The sequence below is a fragment of the Pecten maximus genome, unplaced genomic scaffold (genome assembly GCF_902652985.1).
Source record: "Pecten maximus unplaced genomic scaffold, xPecMax1.1, whole genome shotgun sequence".
Taxonomy (NCBI): domain Eukaryota; kingdom Metazoa; phylum Mollusca; class Bivalvia; order Pectinida; family Pectinidae; genus Pecten; species Pecten maximus.
In genome coordinates this window covers 375,872-391,191 of record NW_022982732.1, presented here as the reverse complement: position 1 = coordinate 391,191, position 15,320 = coordinate 375,872, and the positions used below count along the sequence as shown (strand labels likewise).

The 15,320-nt window shown below is 35.5% G+C and overlaps 1 protein-coding gene across 1 annotated transcript; it reads left to right on the top strand.

Moving 5' to 3' along the window:
• The first annotated feature begins 428 nt into the window (after positions 1 to 428).
• Positions 429 to 11,844, top strand: LOC117320850 (U2 small nuclear ribonucleoprotein auxiliary factor 35 kDa subunit-related protein 2-like). Its single transcript, XM_033875333.1, has 10 exons — positions 429 to 517; positions 3,270 to 3,370; positions 4,131 to 4,300; positions 4,885 to 4,980; positions 6,520 to 6,558; positions 7,525 to 7,634; positions 7,950 to 8,059; positions 9,366 to 9,528; positions 9,957 to 10,066; positions 10,368 to 11,844. Exons 1-10 carry the CDS (start codon positions 471 to 473, stop codon positions 11,294 to 11,296), a joined length of 1,875 nt encoding a protein of 624 aa, XP_033731224.1. The 5' UTR covers positions 429 to 470; the 3' UTR covers positions 11,297 to 11,844.
• The last annotated feature ends 3,476 nt before the right edge of the window (positions 11,845 to 15,320 follow it).

Below are 15,320 nucleotides of genomic sequence, written 5' to 3'. Positions count from 1 at the left end.
ATGAAAAAATTCTTTTGGATCAAAAAAAAAGGGGCCAATTAGAGATATTTCGAGAATTTGGTTATTGCATCAATATGAGAAAACTGCAGTATATTATATATGGGTATACGATTTATGACAAAAAATTGTAACGATATATACGATGTATAAAGTCTACGTTAGCATGTAAGTGAGCAGAAACGTGAAGTATATTGTTATGTCGGTATTTAAATATGAATTAAAAATTGTACAGCTAATATACAAGAACAGGGGATAAGAATGCTTAATGCATTTATTCCGGTTTTTTTATTCGTACCAGTATAAGGCCTCTGGTTAGCCAGAGACCTAAAAAGTGTATTATGGTTAACGCCGTACCGGGTATTGGTTTGCTGTACAATTGTGTATCGTGACAATGTTAAGCGTCTATGCGATAGAGATAAAGCATGGAGGACGAGGGAGAAGAACATGGCTGTGCGCTGGAGAAAGTCACTATGATTGACGATTGTTGCAGCGAACAATCGAATAGCACCAAAATAAGGTTAATATACATGTGCATATCTGTGTTATCGTTCATCTTGACCGCCATTTATGTGTTTATATATCTGTTATATCGACCGATTCGATATATAACTTGCATCACATGTCGTTCAGCTGTCGTTTGCTAAGCAGATACACAAACACTCGAAATTGATACAGGTAAACATTTCTGCCATAATATATTTACAGTTCACAACACCAGTAATCTACTGCAGAGAAAATGAGGTTAAATAAGAAAAGTCCTCAAAAACAATCTACCGCTAAGCTATTTGGTTTATTTTTATACCAGACGAAAAGTGTTTTGCAACCCTAGCCTGTTAAAGGCTAAATTACTTGAAATTAGTTTGGTAGCTTACATATTTTATTGAAGATATATCTCATTACAAATATTATACGGATAACAGTGGCTTAGCTAGACCTGTTTCTACGCAGAAGTGGTGCCGAAGGTACCAACTTATTTTGTTACAGGCCTTTCGAGCACTTTAACTTGTTCTACTGCCAATTTTCTGGTATAATAAAATAAAGAGCAATTACTAATTGTAATTGGAAACATTTACAGAAGTCCCCCAAGTGATCCCGCAGTCGTACCTCTGTTTTCGCCATCCCTCAAAACCACTAATTCCAATTTTCAACAAAATAGAATAATATTTAAATTTCGACAAATCGGAGCCTAGTAAATGACTACCATTTCGTTAAAATATGAAAGTGAGGTTACAAGAGTGACCGCTGTCCTATGATGTACCTAGATACCAAATTGCAGAAAATCTGACATTATCTGAAGAAGAATAATATTTTAGCGTAGTTGCATTGTTAACTTACTATCCATGTGTTTATCATCAGGGACAACTTAAAGGGACATCACGGTAAAAAACATTGTTATTTTCATTGAATGTACATGTTTTGTACCTTTCCAGTTATGTTTCTGTGCTATCCCAACATTCACAGTCGATCCTTATGTCCAGCTTGACCCCTCAATTTAGTTGGGAATCCCCCTCTAAATTTAGCGCGGAAATTATTTTTAAATCATCACATAAATGTTTTGAAATCGAGTTATTTTCATCCGTAAACACAAACACATGATAGCTTACAAGTCGAAATATTCCATCTGGGTTTGTTGGATAACGATGTTATACATTGTTTCAAATGTTTTAACATGTTCTGCATATATTTTGGCGTAAATATTCATGTGTATAAGTGTTAACCCTGTGCATATAGTAGTGAAAGACAGTAGCAAAGTACTAGTACTGGTACAGACTATGAATATTGTACCAAGTTTGCGTATAGACATAGCAGCATACATATTCATGGTTCGCTTGTTTGAACTGTTCCCATCTACTGTACTGCTTCCCAGTATAATTCTTGGATTGTATTTGACTATTTGGCCATTCTTCTCTTTGTTGCTGAAGCTGTTACCTAACTGTATGATGCAAAATTTTCATATCCAGACTGTTGATCAACGAATTATGATTACCTCTTTATAATTAATAATTTATGTTTTTATGTACAGATTTCATTAAAATCAAACTGTCATCATTCATAAGGATATGCAATAATATGAAAAAAATGCAAAATAAAAATTGGTTTACGGTGATGTCCCTATTAGTAATTAGCAGTTATCGTTACCTATCGCACTTTGTCTGAGTATTCTGATATTTTCGGATTAGGCTTGAAGCTACTTGCAGCTGGTGCGGGGGCTATGTTCATAACAGGATCCAAACAAATGGTACCTTTACCGCTGTGTCAGAAACACAATAAATCTCTTTGACTAACTTTAAAAAGCTTTCTATCTTTTGGCTAGTACCTGCCGCTTTCTTCATTTTCAAATTATGTCTACATGCTTACTTTCTCAATACTCGGTATTCTAAAAAAGAAAATACAAAAAACAATGACAATCAAAGCATCTTTGATTTTTTTTTCAGGATTTTAATTTTTTTTTTAATTAAGTGTACCCACTTGCGTACCCCCGTATAGGAAGCTACGCCCCTGGATAATTTGTATAAGACATAAGTAGATTTTCCACTTAGAATGATAACACTGAGAAAATTACATATGTGCACATGGGCTGATCAAAATATATCACAAAAACTTCATCCATTCCTCATTTACATCATTAATTGTGTAAACAGGACAATTCAGACAGACTTGATTACTTACAGTTACTCAGATTCCAAAATGTGCTTTGGCAAAGTAAACAAGTATGCAGCTCACAAGTCACCTGCAGTGTCCATCTATACTTTCAATTTAAGAAAATCAGGTCTGCTAGACTTACCAGTTAGATTTATAATGGTCTTCAACTCCTCATGGTTCAGATTGATTATCTACCCATATTTTTTTGTTCTTGAAACATGTGACCATTAGTTGATAGAAGTCTTGAAATTAATAAGTATAAAACTGACCAAACATCATATTTATGTCTGTACACCGGCGGTATTTGCCATGGGGGAGCTAGATCACATATGTTATTTTTCTAACCTGAATAGAAATACTCGTAAAGACCTCCTTTGGACCAAATTGCATTAGAGCTGCATATTTAAAGCTGTCCAGTCTTTTGGATTTCGATTTTAAAAAGTAAGGAACTTTTTTATGAGAATTTGTGCCTATAATTTCACAATCATGATCAAGAGTCTCAGAAATAAGTAGGATAGGCATTATTTCACAAGATTCCAGTTACAATACCCTATAAGTGATCAACCTATAGAACATCATGATGGTTCAGGATGGCATGCATGATGTTGGGTTTTTTTTCTTTTCAGTCATAAACAATGGAGAGGAAGACTAAAGAGAGAGAGACGACGTCAGAAAAGACAAGAACATGCCAGGCAGTCTACAGCAAGTACAGGAACGGAAAGTTTAGGTAGGACATTTTGAGGAAAGTAAAGCTATCCATATCATTTCATAGCTATAATATGAGTGGTTTGGGTGTTATGCATATTTAGCTTTCTTCAATGGTTGTCCGTCTATCCTTTTGCTCGCAAAGACAGAAATTACAGATATTGGTCTCCTGTTGTGCATAATGAATTGTGGGCCAATTGGAACCAATATGGCCGACAGGCAACCATTTTGAATTTGACAGGTTAAAGTTTGTTACTGCTATTTCTCAGAAAGTACTGAATGGATCACATATCTCATGAACCCACTGACACATTTATTCATATTGATGAACAAGATAATTGGGTATTTCTACATAAACTCTATTTGTTTTATTATGTTTTTATTAAAAAATGGACAGAGATAAGGAGAGAAAAGTTCAGTCTAAATCTATCAAACGACTTAGTCTAGTGCAATATTTTTTATGCATCAATTTAATATAACACTACATTTCTTGCAGAAAAATTTATATACTAAGGCTTTTTTTCTGTATGAAATAAAATTGGTTGAAATCAGTCTACCAACGATAATCAATACTGTATGTAACTGTTATGAATTTTCCTATTTCTAAAATGAAATTACCTCAGAACTTTTGTTGTTAATGTTCAAGTATCTTACCATGATTATCTTTGTTTGACTGAAAAATTTTTTACTCCTAAAATTGTTGGTACATTTTTTTCTATTGATCATTTAAATATTTCTTGACAGTATTATGAGTAAAATCAAACCCTGTCTTTGGTTGTCAGAAATTGAAATTGTGGATGAAGAGTTTGACAGACTGAAGCAACAAAGAGATGAAGCTGAGAGAGCATACCTCCATTCGCAGTGGCTCGAGCGAGAGAAACAAGCACAGCAGCAATGGAAGAGAAAGAAGGAAAGAGAAATAGTGGAAAAACAGAAGCGAGAGGAACAAGAAGTGAGTGACAGATTTAAGTTTATTTTATGGTCTAAAAGGAAATTATTATTGGCAGTTATTACTAATTTAAGACAAGAGATATCTCGAAGAAAAGGTGGCCGGCAAAGTTGACATTATTGTACGTTTTGAAATTTCTTAAATACAAGACTGTACATGTATATACAAATGTATATATATTTTTTTGACAGAATTGAACAATCAACTGGCTCGAGATAATAAAGCTGTTTCATTTTGTCTAAAATGAAGTTTTAAACATAAACACGGAATGACCAATTGTTAAAATTACTGCATTTATTTAGAAACTGTAAAATGTAGATTTGGCACAGAACAGAACATGTCTGACCTCATTATTGGAAACAAAAAAGTTTTGACCAATCATAAAATTTGCAAACTGATCTTATACAGCTTTGCGAAAAAAAATCCTAATCTGCATTTATTGGAGAAATATAAACAAAAACAACACCATCAATGCTCTATAAACTAAAGGATAAAATCACTCCAATTCATAAAAAATTAACATCCCAGCATATAGTATTAATATTCAAATCAACACCGGGTAAAATTTTGTTTCTTTCTAATTTCAGAAAAAGATCAAGGAAGAATGGGAAGAACAACAGAGAAAGGAAAAAGAAGAACAAGAAAAGAAAGACCAGAAGGATAAAGAAAAGAAGTCTCGCCAGGTGAAAGAAGCGATGTACACAGGATATCCTAAAATTACAATGTATTACATAGTAGACATCAGTCCTAAAATTACAATGTATTACATAGTAGACATCAATCCTAAAATTACAATGTATTACATAGTAGACATCAGTCCTAAAATTATAATGTATTACATAGTAGACATCAGTCCTAAAATTATAATGTATTACATAGTAGACATCAATCCTAAAATTACAATGTATTACATAGTAGACATCAATCCTAAAGTTACAATGTATTACATAGTAGACATCAATCCTAAAATTACAATGTATTACATAGTAGACATCAATCCTAAAATTACAATGTATTACATAGTAGACATCAATCCTAAAATTACAGTGTATTACATAGTAGACATCAATCCTAAAATTACAGTGTATTACATAGTAGACATCAATCCTAAAATTACAGTGTATTACATAGTAGACATCAATCCTAAAATTACAATGTATTACATAGTAGACATCAGTGGTCTGTTGAAAAATGTCGTGATATTATGGTATATTCAGAGATGAAAAACTTCAGCCAATTGGCTGATTTCAGCCTTTTTAGCTCCCAAAAAATGGCCAGTTCCACATATAGTTTCCATTAAAGAAATAATTTTCAGCCTTTCTTATATTAAGATTTTCCATTTTTATTCCTGTATATTACTAGAGTAAATGTCAGTGGTCTGCTGAGAAATACTTTTTATTTTTTGATATATTGAATATTTTTAATTACAATGCACAAAAATTTAGTTGGCCTAGGATGGTTTGGTATCCGAGTACTTGGCGTGTTTTGCTAGTTAAGATGGCTTAAATGCTACATTAAAGACACATTATGAAATAAAAGGTTATTACATGTACATGCCTAAAAGGTGTTTGATTAAGGCTAAGATTTTGAAGTAATTATTTCTGCATTATATATTGAAAATGATGATAAAAATTCCTTGACCAAGACACTACATTATGGCGACGAATTGGAATGGCAGGAAGATGTGTTTGATAGAATGTATCTTTTGTGGATTGGAATCAATATGTGACAGATTTCTGTACTTATTTGATAGTAATACTTTGACTTTTAATGGTGCCAGTAGTGAATATCTTATAAACCATTTTTAATGTTCCCAGATAAATGTTGGGAACAAATTTGAGTATCAGTGTAACTTTTATCAGACCTAACATGTTATGGACACGTGTGTGATATGTGAACTTTAGTGAACAAGAACAATAACTCAATAATTTCCTTTGATTGTTTTGTGTGACATTTTTGCGCTTATTGATATCGGATATTAATTACATGTGTATTTATCATTTGAATGGGGAAATATAATGCAATTTTGAAGTTCAAATAGCATCATGTTCCCAAAATCCTTAAAGATACAGTAGGAAATTAATTTAGAATCATATTTCAGTATGTGACCCAAGGTTTATATCAATGAATATGGTACATTTGTTTTGACATGAACTTAACTACAGATGTCAGACTTTTCAGCCCTGATCCTGCTTTGTCATCAACATGCTGCTGTTTTGTAGGAGGATCTTCTTCGTCAGGCTACAGCCAATGAAAATAAGGTATGTACACTGCTCCATCAGTCTCTAGCCAATGAAAATAAGGTATGTACACTGCTCCATCAGTCTCTAGCCAATGAAAATAAGGTATGTACACTGGTCCATCAGTCTCTAGCCAATGAAAATAAGGTATGTATACTGCTTCGTCAGTGTCTAGCCAATGAAAATAAGGTATGTATACTGCTTCGTCAGTCTCTAGCCAATGAAAATAAGGTATGTATACTGCTTCGTCAGTCTATATCAAATGAAAATAGGGTACATGTATGTACTGTATACTGCTTTGTGAGTCAACAGCCATTGAAAATAAGGTACATATATGTACACTTTATCATCAGATTCATTTCATTAAGAAGTAATTATAAATAATAAATGCATCATGTGTATACAAAATCACAAAAAGGGGGATACGGCAAGAAAGAACCGAGGTCAAACGGCCTGAGGCCGGTAGATTTAGTCTATGGGCTACTCAATAATGGTGACTACTAGCCCAGTTTTCAAGTGCATAATTTTTCATAATACATGTAATTGAGATCGGCTTTGTCAGGAGAAGACTGATTATGGTAAGGAGGGGGGATGAGATTAGCTTTCTTGTTTGTTAATTCAAGAGAAGAATTAACATGGTAGGGACGAGGTGGGAGGGGGGGACAGTCAATCTGTTTTTTTCCTCAGGGTAACTTTCAGACAGGGAATGGCTACACTGGACATATGTGATATCTATTTCATATGGTTTCATTTTGTGTAGTAGCATACTTTCTTTACCTTTATAAGTGTTTATCCAAAAACAGTTGATAGCTTAACCAGAAGTCCATTACTGGTGTGAGCCAATACTGTGGGCCAGGTAATCTTTGGACATTCAAATATTACTCAATAGAAGTAGGTCACTGTGACCTATATGCAAACAGTAGAAGAAATATCTAGGTCACATTTGGTTCCGGTATGTTTTGATAATCATGTTGTTTGCTGCTTCAGGATGGAGATGACCAGCCATGGCATAACCCCATTGTCCGAGTTGTCCAGGGGAAGGAGAGAGACAAGTGTCCATTTTTTGCTAAAACAGCAGCATGCCGGTTTGGTGACAGGTAAAAAAATTGATAAAATATACCATAATAAAAATACCAACCCAGGGGCTGAGGGACAGGTACCAATACTGAGAAACAGCAGCCATCTTGGACTGTAGAAGTTGAAGTTTTATTATCGCTTTTTCTAAAACAGTTCTTTGTCTGATTTAATATGTAAAGACGATTAAGAGGAAAGATTAGGAAAGTAGAGAAAAGATCTGGCTTTAGCAGACTGAATAAAGATCTTTCAATAGTGGAAGCCACAGTCCCTCTGGGATGTCTTGTGTATATTTTGTATTATGTTGTAAGTTGACATAAAATGTTCACATTGGCCAGGTGTTCACGTACACATCCCCAGACTGAGAGCAGCACCACTCTGTTGTTTCGCGGCATGTACAGTCACTTTGAGCTGGAGCAGGGCCTGATGGGCGAGGAATATGATACAGGTAACCTAATCAATCAATTTCTTCATACAAGAAATATATCCTGTTCATTAAATTCAAATTTCATTTATGACTGGGTCACATAGATCAATTATTCAAGGTAGAATTTTAAAGAAACATATGTTTTTCTTTCTCATACAAAGATAGATATTTGTCCTGAATAAAACATTTGGGGTTAAGTTGTTAATAAAAATTATTTTGGACCAAGGGTTAACTGGTTCACTTGATCATGAAGTGGGTATCCCACAGCTGTCCATCCACACTTTCCTTAGCTTAGACTCTCTCAGAACCTGGAGTGCATCCATAAACTTTCACATGATGAAACACTGTTGTGACCTATGTAAAAAGATATTTAACCAACGTCGAGGTCACCTTTCAAATTATGTGCCATACAGTGAAAAACACAGCACCTTACATGGCCTTGCTTGCCCCTATATTTCACTATGTTATTTTAAGACTGTCCTTTATTATAACCCCCACTTAGTAAGTATGGGTGCACTGTAATCACTTTGACTCTGTGTGTGTGTGTCCATCGGTCCCTCCATAATCCATGCCAAACTTGTACAGGGTACAAGGTATTTCATGGACAGCTTTGGTTTGTATTCACCATAATATCTCAACATCATGTTCTACACCTGTTTAAATTTTGGTGATCATCGATCAAGGTTAAAGGTCAAAGGTCACACAGGTTTCCATGAACAGATTCAGTTACTATTTACACCATAACATACTGAGATCAGATTTTACACCTGACCTGATATTGGTGGTCATAGGTCAAGGTTAGGAATCAAGGGAGAAACTTCTCCAGTTTTAAAATAAAAAGCTTCTGTACAAGAATCATATAACACTTTTATAAACAGATTTTATTTGTTAATTGAGGCGAGGGGGTATATCTGTGCGAGTCCCTGCTCATTTTGCTTTAATTTTCAAAAATACTACTGCTTACTCAGTTTGGTAAGAAAACATGTTACCAGGATAAGAATTTCCACACGATTTCAATTTTGTAAAGTTCATTATTAGTTTGGTAATCCATTCTTTATCTAGAAACATTGTTTTGAGGCAATGATGAATATTTTTGGGGAAATGATGTCACACTTTTCAACTAAGGTATACCTTTAAATTAGATTAATTAGAAATCACAATGCATGTCTTTGGGAAAGGCATTGTCAGATATGATGAGGGAAGGAACTATTATAGAAAATTATACAACTATATATGTACGTATATCTGTATGTAGTTGTTGTACATTTAGATAGTATTAATCTTGGTATGATTGAAGGTTGATGAGTGTTTTCCAATATATCCTCAGATCTAATTCTTGAATATGATGATTCTGAACTCTACCAAAACTTCCGTGAGTTTTATGAAGACATTGTCCCAGAATTCAAAGATATTGGTCAAGTGGTTCAGGTGAAAGTTTGCTGTAACTATGAGCCCCATCTCCGTGGAAATGTCTACATTCAGTACAGAAGGTATGCTGTCACACTGTAGTGTACATGTACTATATATTTATTCTCGCTGAAAGGCTAAACTCATGTATTGATTTAAGTACTTTTGTTGGCATAGATTTTCTTAGTAGCTTCATCAATTCTTCTTCACAATCTTCCCAAAAGCTCTGACTAGACAGTTAAACAGTATGCTGCTTAATCTTGAAATTGTCAACATTACTACAACTGCTACTAATATATATAAAACAAAATACATTGATATGTATAGCCTGAACATCATTAAAGAACCAAGGACTTGTGTTGTTTCTTCCTACATTCAATGTCAAGCCAATTAGACAGATTTTGGGTTGTCGGATGTCAAAATCTGTATACATTTGATCAACATCATTGTCATGTACTGCCAATGCATAATTAACATGTTTGAAATTACAAAATGAATTATTATCTTACAGAGAAGATGATGCTGCCTCAGCCTTTGTACAGTTCAATGGTAGATTTTATGGTGGAAAGCAGCTGTCCTGTGAATATGTTACTATCGTGAACTGGAAATCAGCTATTTGTGGTAAATAAGGAATAGAGAAGTTCTAACTGACAGAACAAAATGTTGCTTTTCATTTCTAGTATTAAGCATTTTCACCAGAACTGAATTATTGATCTGTAATTTTGTTAATGTGATTTTATTTTGCCATTTGGGTCAAAAGTCTCATTTCAAGAATCTATAAGAAAACTTTACTAGTTTAACTTAAAGTGAATGTAAAGATATTTTTTTATATATATATTTCAATATCTTATACAGTATACTTCTAGCACTTGGTCCTGTATACTGACAATGTGTTTTATTCAAGGATTTTGTATTTCGACAGGTTTGTTTGGCAGTGGACGATGCCCCAAAGGGAGAAACTGTAACTTCCTGCATGTGTTCAAGAATCCTGGCAATGAATTTTGGGAAGCAGATCGTTATGACAGATATAAACAAAGAAACTCACAAAGTTCAAACAGAGAATGGTCTGAGAGGTCATCAAGTAGAAGGCAAAGAAATAGGTCAAGAGAGAGAAGAAGAAGCAAGTCAAGAGAAAGAGAAAGAAGGAGAAGCAAATCAAGGTCAAGAGAAAGGAGGAGAAGCAGATCAAGGTCAAGAGAAAGAAAGAGAAGCAGGTCCAGAGAAAGAAGGAGAAGCAGGTCACCTAATGGTGGAAGGTCAAATAGGTCAAGATCATCATCAAAAGACAAACTTAATGAATCAAACAGAAAGAAAAGGTCAAGAAATCACTATTCCAGGTCGAGATCCAGGAGCAAAACTAGAGACAGATTGAAATCCAGAGAGAAACGGTCTGCTTCAAGGTCATTGTCCAGAGGTCGATCAAGGTCACCAAGGATGAGAAAGAAACGTTCTGATTCAAGGTCACACTCCAGAGGTCGATCACATTCACTGAAGTCAAAGTTGAGCAAGAAATGGTCTTTTTCAAGGTCCCTGTCTAGAGGTCGAACAAGGTCTCCATTGAAGTCTAAGTATCAAAATGAAAGAAAAGATTCCAAGGTAGAGGACATTTGTACTATAACGGACGATATTGCTCAGAGTGAAAATCAATTAGTGTCAAAATTTGAAGAAAATGTTGAAAGACTTGAAAACAACAGAAATGAACAAAGTTTAGAAACAGAAGTAAGAAATGACTTACAGGAAAACAGCAATAGTTCAGATTCGGAGATATCAACTAAAAATCGTCATCACAAAGACAAAAAACATAAACATAAGAAGAAACATAAACATAAAAAACATAAAGTCACATTATAATGGATAGAGGCTTCTTGAATTAACCATATCATCTGTCAGTTTTTCACAGTAGATTTATAGCTGTAACACCTCTCACAACCAATATTTTGTTTACTCTTTTTGTTAAACAAATAAGGCCTTAAAAATACCTGTGTTTCCACTAACCCTAGCTACCAACACACCAAAGATATGAGCTATAGTACCATTACTGTGAAAAAAAGCTAAATAGGGTTTATAGGTACATAAGTTAAAAGTGTAATCTTTCAGAAATATCTTGTTGTAAACCAACTCCAAATTATTGTTTATTAAAAGTATGTGTTGTGAAGAGCTCATTTGGAAAGGAAGAAGCCTGTTTAGGGTTAGGTAGCACATTCCTATAATGGTATTATCCGTCCTATCAACTATAGTATACTGATGGTGGATATGGTTTTAAAGCAAATGCTCTGTGATGACTCCTTTACGCATTGCTGGACTTTTTGGTTCCCACTTGGAACTCTCTAGACTAGAAGTCATACTTTGCCAATTAAATAATGTATTAAAGTCAGTGGACCAAAACTTCTGAAATTTGACTTTTGTTCTAGTGATTATTTCCTCCCCGTCCCTCTGTCAGTCCGTCCGCTCAGTTTTCCGCTTTTTTCTCAGCCATGCTTCAAGGTATAGTGGTGAAAGCTAGTACGCAACTTCAGTGTGAGTACCTACAGATCAAGTTTGTGTTCCAGGCTTTTTGTGTTAAGGTCAAGGTCACTGTTACTATTCTTAGCAGGGGCCTGCAGGCGACGTGTTGCTTTAGCAATATCCACCATTCATGTTAGTGCAAAGGACCGGTGAAGTTATGTCATGGTGCAGTGTCCTTCATCTGTCCGTTGCCTGCTATTAATCTTTTCTAAAAAAGATGCTACTTGTCGGGAATGTCTTATCAGATTTTGGCCAAACTTGGTCAGAAACTGCTTTTGGAAAATGTAACCGATTTTGTATAAATGAACACTCTGACCCCTAGGGGCTTAAGGGCTGGTCATATATGGGAAATATAGGAGGTTCTTAACAATCCTAAGGTGTAGAATTCTCTCTCCTCTGAACCCCTCCCCGTAGAATTATCTCTCCTCTGAACCCCTCCCCGTAGAATTATCTCTCCTCTCAACTCCTCCCTGAGAATTATCTCTCCTCTTAACTCCTCCCTGAAAATTATCTCTCCTCTGAACCCCTCCCGGTAGAATTATCTCGCCTCTGAACCCCTACCTGTAGAATTATCTCTCTGAACCCCTACCTGTAGAATTATCTCTCCTCTGAACACCTTAATGTAGAATTATCTCTCCTCTGAACACCTTAATGTAGAATTCTCTCTCCCCTCTGAACCCATTCTCTCTCCATGAAGACCCTCCACAATACAATACCCTTGTGGTCGTTGGTCTATCTGACAGAGATCAGATCAATAATACTATTATTTTGTATTAAATGGTGGGTCTGGCTCCCAGTGGCAGCAAATTTGGAAAGTATAGCAAATTGCAAATCAATATGGCCCCCTTGACCTCTCGTATACTTATGACCCACCATCATCAGATGTTAGGTTATTCAAATCACCCTTCATCCATAGTCCATGGTCTGTCTATCTAGAAATTATTCCTTGGTATTGCTATTTCCTCAGTGAAATATGAGAAAAATCTTTCTCAAACTAAAGCAGACTAAGTAGATTTTCCTTAGTTACTAGTTTTGCCTATTAAAATTCAAGTCTGATTGTGGACAAAAAATGGCAAACAGGCAGCCACCATGGCTTTTAGTGGTTTTATATTGTTTTTGTTATTTCTTGCAGGTTTTTTCTCGAACTTAGAGATTATCTCATAATCCAACAGGACAAAATGAAACTTCATATGGTGTCAGTGATGTGCTGATACTCAATAAGTGTTTAGTTGTTCATTTCATCAAACTTTAATCAATCCTTTATCAAAGTATGGTACCTCTTGGTAATTGAGAATAAGATTTTTAGCCCATCATATGACAGTCCATTTAAATAATTCTTGTCATCGCTATTTCAAGAGAAGTACTGAATTTCCTAAACTTAACATGTAGGTTCCCCATGGTCCCTAGTTACAAGTACATTGTGTAGGTTCCCCATGATCCCTAGTTACAAGTAGGTTCCCCTTGGTTACTACTTGTGCCCGTCCAATTTTGAGTCTGAATAGGAAAAACAAAGTGTCCAAGAGTCGGCCATCTTTGATTTCAATAGTTGAAAGTTTCATTGCTATTTCTGAAGAGTACTGGAGGGATATTTCTCCAGCTTTCTGTAGGATTTCCTTGGTCCCTTGTAGTGCGCATTCAATTTTGAGTATTATCCGGAAAACAACATGGCTGAAAGGAGGTTATTTTCTTTTGAACAGAAGAATTGTTGCTATCATCATACTATTTCTTGAGAAGTACTGGTAGAATAATTCTGTAGGTTCCAGTTTGTCCATAGTTGTACCCATTCAATTTTCGTTCGGATCTGGAAATCAAAATGCCGGCAGGCGGCCATCTTGAATTTTGACAGTGGAAATTTGTTGTCACGTCACTATATCTCAGAAAGCTCTTATATCTCTTTCACAATTCATGAGTAGATTGTACATGCCATCACATGGTTAAGAGGAAGAGGGAAAGTAGAGAAAGGATCAGTCTCCAATAAGACTGACCAAGATCCATCTGAGATTTCTTGTTAAATATTTATCACATATGACCCCTGTGACCTTGGAAATACGTCAAGGTTGTTTATGAAACAAATTTGGTATCCCATAACCCAGGATGCTACCAGAGACCTATATACTAGTATATAGGTCTCTGATGCTACGTACTGGCTCATAGTCACGTCTCGGGACTTTCTGGTTATTGAGAAGAACTCTGTCGTGTACCCGTTAAGGAATGGTCTTTTCAAGATGGCGGACCATCATGACCACAGAAGATAGTGGTGCACTTTAAGCTAAAAAGTTAGGACTCGAAGTGAAGCTAATGGTCTAAAGAAAACGTGGACTTAGTACGAATTCCAAAGTCACTGTTCATATATATGTATTAAAGTATCCAGTACGAATTCCAAAGTCACTGTTCATATCAGAGACGTATATATGTCTCTGTTCATATATATGTATTATAGTATCAAATACAGGTACATATACACACTATATGGACCGTGGACTGGGGATTCGTCCCTGTGCTGAAGACAGAGGCTGAGGAAACTGAAAAGGTTGGAAAGCTATATTAAGATTCTGGTTGGGGAGTTTCAGAAAGATCAGTTCGAAAAATATAGTTATCCGTACAAACAAAGTTCACGACTGACGGATCACGCCATACTATAACACCCGTAAAATTTAGGTCTAATGTTGCACTTGACCACTTCTGAAACGGCAAAAATATTTGTGTACAAGACACCTGATGAACCCCGCCATTTCATTCACCATGGATTTATAATATCAAAATTATGTATATACATATTTGTATATTTGCAGCATATCCGTGGTAATCATTGTAACACTCGGGTTAAGATTATTCCAACAATGTTAGAGGATAACACGGCGAGAAAATTACGACGGGCGCCGGTCGGTTGGCGTCAGTCGGGGACATTTAGCTAGCTGAAGTAAGGTTAAGTTCAGGTTTAGACAGACATGTCACGGGCCCTCCGTGCCGACTGTAATCTTGTTTAATATGGTTAATTTTGAGACTGATCAGAAAAAAACTGCTGATAGACATACGGCCATCTTAGATATCTCGTCATACAGTTCTTTTGTGGTCGGTCTCAGATTACTTATGTACGTTCCCCCTGTCTCTAAACTATAGAACTGTAAGCCAATGGCTAGCTTATGTTCCCGCTACCCATCATTTACGACTATGGTATGGACCTATGAGACCGAGACATACATACAGTTTATAACAAGAATTCCACGGAAGTGGATGTATTGCCTCTGCAGAACGTTGGATGTTGCATGGACGCAGACTTCTATATATAGTAACAATGCCATTGACCTTTGATCTTTGGACCAGTAAAATAGTCCACTGCAAACACTCGTGGTAAGGAAAAAATGTTTAG